The sequence below is a fragment of the Gekko japonicus genome, unplaced genomic scaffold, assembly GCF_001447785.1.
Source record: "Gekko japonicus isolate JY-2015 unplaced genomic scaffold, Gekko_japonicus_V1.1 scaffold768, whole genome shotgun sequence".
Classification (NCBI taxonomy): domain Eukaryota; kingdom Metazoa; phylum Chordata; class Lepidosauria; order Squamata; family Gekkonidae; genus Gekko; species Gekko japonicus.
The window spans coordinates 413622-421633 of NW_015159733.1; the positions used below are offsets into that span (position 1 = coordinate 413622).

The 8012-nt window shown below is 41.9% G+C and overlaps 1 protein-coding gene across 2 annotated transcripts in view; it reads right to left on the reverse strand.

Moving 5' to 3' along the window:
- Window positions 1–8012, reverse strand: part of AFF4 (AF4/FMR2 family member 4) — a 59618-nt gene that overhangs the window by 42223 nt on the left and 9383 nt on the right. Inside the window, exon 2 of one of the 2 annotated variants that reach the window (XM_015429193.1) lies at window positions 6631–6731. The exons of the other annotated variant lie outside the window; for it this stretch is intronic. Coding sequence (XP_015284679.1) covers window positions 6631–6668 — 38 coding nt within the window. The 5' untranslated portion in view covers window positions 6669–6731. The remainder of the gene's footprint in view (window positions 1–6630; window positions 6732–8012) is intronic. 2 annotated transcript variants of the gene reach the window in all.

The window sequence follows — 8012 nt, forward strand, 5'->3', positions numbered from 1 at the left end:
CAAAGAGTGATTAACACATGGAATTCACTGCCACAGTAGGTGGTGGAAGCTACAAGCATGGATGGCTTTAAAAGGGAATTGGATAAACATATAGTGCAGAGGTCCATCAGTGGCTATTAGCCACAAGGTATAGATAGGGGCTCTGGGGCAAGTGATGCTCTGTCTTCTTGGTGCTTGGGGGGGGGGTCAACAGTGGGAGGGCTTCTAATGCCCTGGCCCCACTGCTGGACCTCCTGATGGCACTGGTATTTCTGGCCACTGTGTGACACAGAGTGTTGGACTGGATGGGCCTTTGGCCTGATCCAATATTGGCTTCTCTTATGTTCTTATGTTGTAAGCCATCGTGAGCCCTGCTTACAGGGAAGGGAGAACTAAAAAGTTAAATAAATTTAAAGCCCAGGCTTTGCGGTTGAAAGGCTAAGGCAAAGTATATGAGTATAATGAAATAATTTAGAAGACCCAAGTGAAAGTGCTGGGTAAACTATACCAGTTCTTACTTGTTTCTGACAGGGGTTATGTATACCTGCTTTTTTAGGTCATCAGTGAGCATGGTCTAATAAGTAAGAAGCCTTCGCCTTCCCCCTCCAAAAGGAGAAAGAATTATGACCTAAAAGGAGTCTCTACTAAAGTGCGGAAAAACAAGCAGGAGAGTGTCCAAGGCAATAGAGAACCTGAAAACCTGTCGACAGCAGGAAAATATTTACTGGACTTTCAAGATAAGAAGGTAACACCAGCAGGGATCAGTTAAAACGGCGACCACAGTCAAAGCGCTACCTGAACAGATGGCTCAATTCCAAAGCCTAATGTTGGAATCAGAAGAGAAGATAAGGACCGCAATTGCAGATGTAAAACAGGAGGTTAAACAAATGAGTATGGAAGTTAAGGGAATCAAAGAACTGGCTACGCAAGCTCATAAAACAGCAAAGGAAAACAAGGAACAAATTAGCCAGCTAAAGAAGCTCAATGCAGAACTTTCAGATAGAAGCCGAAGAGCTAATTTAATCATACACAGAATCCCAGAGGACACAGATTCAAAGCAATTTGTTTTTGTTCAGTTGCACAGTCGAGTCCGACTCTTTGCGACCCCATGGACCAAATCACGCCAGGCCATCCTGCCTTCTGCCGTCCTCTGAAGTTGGCTCAATTTCATGTTCATTGTCTCTATGACACTGTCTAACCATCTCATCCTTTGCCGTCCCCATCTTCTTTGAACTTCAATCTTTCCCAGCATCAGGGTCTTCTCATTTGGTGGCCAAAGTATTTGAGCTTCAGTTTCATTATCCGGCCTTCCAGGGAACAGTCAGGGTTGATTACTTTTAGGATTGACTGATTTGATCTTCTTGCAGTCCAAGGGATTCTCAAGAGTCTTCTCCAGCACCATAGTTCAAAAGAATCTATTCTTCGGCGCTCGGCCTTCCTTATAGTCCAACTCTTGCAGCCATACATGACTACTGGGAATACCATTGCTTTGACCATGCGGACTTTTGTTGGCAGGGTGATGTCTCTACTTTTTATCATGCTGTTTAGGTTCGCCATCGCTTTCCTCCCAAGGAGCAGGCGTCTTTTAATTTCATGGCTGCAGTCACAGTCTGCGGTGATCTGGGATCCCAGGAACGTGAAGTCTGTCACTACTTCCACAGCTTCCCCTTCTATTTGCCAAGGAGTGATGGGGCCGGATGCCATGATCTTAGTTTTTTTGATGTTGAGCTTCAAGCCCACTTTTGCGCTCTCCTCTTTTACTCTGAGCAGGAGGCTCTTTAGGTCCTCTTCACTTTCTGCCATTAGAGTGGTATCGTCTGCATATCTGAGGTTGTTGATCTTTTCCCCAGCAATCTTAATTCCCGCTTGTGATTCATCCAGGCCAGCATTTCGCATGATGTACTCTGCATATATATTAAATAAGCAAGGTGACAATATACATCCTTGTTGTACTCCTTTTCCTATGCTGAACCAATCAGTTGTTCCGTATCCGGTTCTAACTGTCGCTTCTTGGCCCTTATACAGGTTTCTCAAGAGACATGTGAGGTGGTCTGGTACTCCCATCTCTTTAAGGACCTGCCATAGTTTGTTGTGATCCACACAGTCAAAGGCTTTAGCATAGTCAATGAAGCAGAAGTAGATGTTTTTCTGGTACTCTCTTGCTTTCTCCATTTGAATCTGATTCAAAGCAATTAGAAAACTGCATAATGGAATGGTTATCAGAGCAAGGAATAAAATTAAATGAGGAACAGATAGAACGCGCACATAGGCTGCAGGGCAAAAGGAGAAGAGGGGAACCGTGCACTGTGATAATTAAGTTTGCAAGGGAGAAACTGCAACAACAAATATTCCTTGCTCTGAAGAAAAATAAAGATCTGAAATATAAAGAGATGTATACCTGCTTTTTTTGCATGCCTCTCTTTAAAAAAAACCTTTCAGCTTATCTTTTATGATCACAAATGCTTGTACATTAATTTTGCAGGAGTTACTATTTGAAATGAAAAACTGGGGGTTAAACCCGACAGTTGATGCAAAGGACAGTAACTGTTTGCCAAAGCCACCAAATTACAGTCATGCCGTTGCAAGGATTGCTAAACATGTTAATTCAATTTTCTGGAAATAGGTTTCAAAACAGAGGAGTTCACAAATCTAGGACTTCATCAAGATGCAAAGTGCAATCTGATTCTCATTAAAGGTCAACAAAAAACACCAACACATTTTTACATTTTATATTAAGAGTGTTATCACAAGTGTCCGGGGGTGGGGTGGGGAATCGTTTATCTGCAGAAACACATTAGTTGAGCCATTCATTTTCTGGACTCCGATGCGCAGCAAGTTTCTGCTGTCCATACTGTGCTTATGTACACTGCATGTGTGGGCAACTGTATTACAGGCACATTATGTTGCCTGCATCATAGCTAGGTGTGATATTAGCACAGGGGTGTCAATCTATTCTACTTTACATGCAATGTTCAAAGTGGGAGCAGGAGGAATCTTTAGTAGAGGTGTAGATTAGACTTAAGTAACCACAAGATGTACCTGTAACTGCTAACAGCCATAGGTTAAGATCAAGCCTTGTCTAGTTTGCATTGTGTCATCTATGTAAACTAGGTTTTAAATAAACAAATATACCTTTCATTGTGCTCTGAATCGCTCACCCCTCGAAAAACAATATTAATGTTTCAAAGTACGGTTTCCAGGACTTTGGTTTTTTTAAAATAGCTTTTAATAAATTATTATAATCATTATAAACTCTATATATGTACTGTTTTGTAGATACCAGCCTACTCAGTAGGCCAGGACTAAAAAAATTGTGTAAATAATTTTCCACAATACTGTCCACATTAAATGTATATCACAGAGGGGAGACAATTTAACAATCAAATACTAAACTCTTATTATAATATGATTCATCAGGCTGGGGACAAAATGTTTGGGTTATGCTCCAAGTCCACTGCAATACAATTTATTGTTTCAAATAAATGTAATAGATAACTCTAGTTGTCTAAAATTCACATGCAGTGTAACAACCAGTCAGAAATGAACCTCATGTTGTAAAGCTCGGGGGGGGGGGGATGGAATGAGCACTTCTGTAATTGCACTAGAAAGGACTTTCTGGAATTTTAGCAAAATGCAAGGTTTTATTATTACTTCAGTCTTACAAGGACATCAGTAGTTTACTAGTTGACCCCTACAAACATCTGTATCGGGGTGAATCAGCAGCATTGCTGTTGTTAGACCTGTCAGCGGTGATCGACACGGTTGACCATCACCTAGTGATCCACTGCCTGCTAACACTGGGATTCAGGGGTCTGCCTTGCAATGGCTTTTCTCCTTCCTTCAGGGTCGGGGACAAAGGGTGGCATTAGGGGAACAGCTGTCCTGAAGGCACCCACTGATTTGCGGAGTGCCCCAAGGGGCAGAGCTTTCCCCAACATTATTCAGCATCTATATGCACTTCCTTGCCCAGATTGCTGGGAGGGATGGGCTGGGATGTCACCAGTATGCAAATGACACCCAACTCTATCTGGACCTGCCACTACAAGCTGTGGCTGGATGGCTTAGACTGAGCCAACTGAAATGGAATCCGACTATGCCAGGTTGGCCACAACCAGGACCAGGGCCTTTTCAGTGGCAGCTCCACACTGGTGGAACGAGCTCCCAGAAGACATTAGGGCCCTGCAGGACCTTTTACAGTTCCACAGGGCCTGCAAGATGGAGCTCTTCCGCTAGGCTTTCAATCGAGGAGCCACACCTAATACTGAACATTGGCTGAGGCCCTGTCCCCTGGAACCACCATTGGCAGCCTGTGCCCCGCCAGCATAAATGGATTGAGATAATAGCTTTAACATCAACATTGACTGTATTCCCATTATGACTGATCTGTTACTATGTTCCGCTATTGCTATGCAATATTATTACCGTTTACTAGCACTTTATGATTGGTTTTACAATTGCTCTGTTTTATGTGTTTTAAGTTTTTATGTAAGCTGCCCTGAGCCTGCTTCGGCGGGGAAGGTGGGGTATAAATCCAATAAATAAGCATAGCTGCATTAGTCATTTGTTACTTTTAAAGAGACAAGACATTTCTTGCAAATAGCTATTTACAAGATAATTTGGGGCAAAAAAAGAATCCAAGCAATAATAGATGTGCCTAAATATCAGAATGTCAGTTTTGAAGACAAGCAAGGTTAGGCTTCCAAGAACATTTCAAGCAAATATATTAGGGTTTTCCAGTAAAGTTACCATCATCCCAGATGGGTTAGCAATACTGTCATGTCAAAAGTGCTGCTTTCTAGACAAATCACAGACCAAGACTGATTACCTCACCAATAAAGAACTGAGGACTTTCAGCACAAAATGACTGGGAGTCTTCACTAGTCACATCAAACTTTTGTTTTTGCTTACCATAAGTTTGTTGGCTTACTGTAAACTTGCAATGCCTACAGAGTTGAAATACACAAGTACGTTTTTACACAAGGTGTATATAGGTAAGAAACATACTCGATTGTTCAAAACATTACTCATTTGCTAAGAAATATACCCATTTGTTTACCAAAAACCAAACCTAACCATATATACTGGTATTTTTTATATATATAAAAAACTTTTCTAAGTTCTCCTTCCTGGCAAGCAATCTGTTTACAGTTTACATCAGCTTTCTAACATCTTGGGTTTGAAATCTGGATATTCTGACAGACTCATTTCTACTGTCCTGAAATGTGAATTTACCTGGAACTGGGCTTAGGGTACTAAATATACTCTAGTACAGTTTGTCTCATGTTCCTACCTAGCATATAGGTCCCACTTTGATAGTAAAGTCATTCAATGTTTTGTACCTATTTTTTCTTAAAGTTCTAAAAAAAATTATAGGTGAACTTTCTAGAAGGATATATCTTTCTGAAGCTTGCATAACTATTAATTATATTATTGTTTAATGCCTCATTTTAGATACTACGTTGCGGTGTATTTCACAGATCAAGCTAGGCTAGTTTTCATCTTTAAACAAAAATTATATTGTTAATACTACATAGAAAATTTGGCTGTGATTTCAATGCTCAAGAGTTATCACATTTCAACATGTTTCACACCTTTTCAGATCATCTTAATAACAGACAGAAGGCTGAGCTCAGATCTGAGTATGAAAACATAGAATGCTCCTGACTGCACACACCAATTTTGACTCCAGGTCAGATACTATATCACAGTGGGGTGCATCCTACCAGCTTGCTGCTCCCACAAGAAGATAGTCAATTTTACACAATTCCCAGTGCATTTTACATCCCCTGACACTCACCATAGGATTTCAAGGGTTTCAGAGGACTGAAGGAAGAAAACTCTACAAGCATAAAGCTCATAGGGTTCAATCCACTATGTTTTGCCTTCTCCCATTCCACTTTGAAAATCACTAAGAGAAAAGGTGGATTTAACCCAGTTTCCCATTTTGATACTCTAATATTTTTATATGCAAACTGCATACGATAATGAAGCCCACTGGTTTGCAATTTGTAAAGTGCCATGCTTAGCAGAGTTATACCTTTCTAAACCTATAGACTTCAATGAACTTAGAAGGGTGCAACTCGACTTAAGATGGCACTTCAAAACTTTTATACAGCTTTAAAGTGTTTAATCCAAAACCTTTGATCATGCAGCCCAAATGGATTTCACATAGCTTTCACTATAATATGCAAGAAGATCACTTACTTAAGAGCTACGGTTGCAATTCACATGTAAGGACATTTATGTTGGTAAAACATGCAAGTTTACTGCTCTAAGGGCCCAGCAGCAACCACATAATAATGCTATATATTTTGTCATTTATGGTGCTTAACCTCAGAAGTCAGGCAAGGCAGGCTTCAACTCCATGCACTTGATAAATGGTCATGATTCATGACTAAGAGATTGTACACACAGGTTTTATTATAACTGTATTATATTTTAAATTCTATTTTTAAATTTTATATACATTTTCTATAACTGAAATTTTAATCAAAAATCATCTGATTAAATTTGGGGGGACCATCCTACTTTTACCCACACAGACATCCAGTTTCTAAGGTGGCTTGCAGTGCATTCAGAGTTTATGTGGAAAGATTTTGTGAAGCCTCCCCACTCCCCAAACTCAACAGCCCTTAACTGAAACAGACCTACCATGCCAGCCACAAACCACTTCTTAAGATACATCTCATTAATTCCTTGCCACTCTGTATTCAACCCTGTCTGTTGTAATGTCTCTCTCAACTTGGGTACATCTATAAAAAAAGAAAATCAAAGAAATAAAACAGATGAGAAATATTTGTTGTGAGGAGAAAATGGAACAAAAGGGTTGTTGTAAGGAGAAAAATGAAAGAATGCTGTAAACTACTTTGGGTCCATGCTGTGGAGAAAGGCAGGTTATAAATGTAGCAAATAAATAAATAATAAATACAGCTGAAGATGGTGGACAGATAAAAGATAGGTCAGTTGGAGGTAGGAAAGAGAGAAGGAAGCAGGGAAAGGGGAGGAAAGTAGTGGTGGAAAATTGAAATGCCCATCATAACTCCTTGCAGGTCCCCCACTTATCTAAAAAAGAGAACATTCTAAAGTACTTTTGGGTTCTCCACCACACAACTAGGCCTCACCCAGCAGCTGGCATCATGCAACTCAACCACACTTTTCCCAGAGGAAGGCTGCCAGGGTAGGGAAGAAGGGAAAACTGAAGACCAGAGGAGGGAGGGGAGATAAAGGCAGACTGGCTCACAGGTAGGAAAGAGGGGAGGAGGCAGGAAAAGGGGAGAGGCTTTCAGGGAAGAGAAAGAGAAAATGGGGGGAATGAGATGCCCTCCATAAGCCCTTGCACGTCCCCCACTTGTTGAACTGTAATCTTTCAGTAGCACAGGAAATCTGCTCAGAATCATCAACGCTATCTGAGCTATTATCCACAACAAGAGGTACACTAGTCACAGTAATCCATGTGCTAATCACCTCCAGATTAGATTACTGCAATGTGCTGTACATGGGGCTACCTTTGAAAAAAGCTTGAAAGCTTTAACTGGTTCAGAACACACCTGCTAATTTACTAACTGGCATTAGTTAAAACATATCATCCTAGTAGTAAGAGACCTTTCTTGGTTACAAGGTAGCTTGTGAGCCCAAATCAAAGGGCTGGGTTTGAACAAAAAAAATAACAAGAGTTCTTCCCGCAGGATCAGCTGCTTCGTGAGCTCTTTTGGCCAGTCTGGTTTAAAGGGACCCCCCCAAGAAGGGGGACCCGCGATACTCGCGGGGGTGGGGGGGGAGAAGAAGCTCCACCAAAGGAGAAGGAAGCAGCTGCAGGTGAGCCTTCTCCCCTGCCCCCCCAGCACCGGCACCCACAGTGAGGCCTGAGCCTCTCCAAGCCTTCTCCCTCCTCCCCCCCCAGCACCGGCGGCGAGAGGCCTGAACTCGGCCTGCCGAACTTTCTCCCCCCTTTACCCCCAGCGGTGGCAGCAGCAGCGGTGGGAGGCCTGAGCTCCGCCCACCAGACTTTCCCCCCCGCGCGGAGGCGAGGGCTG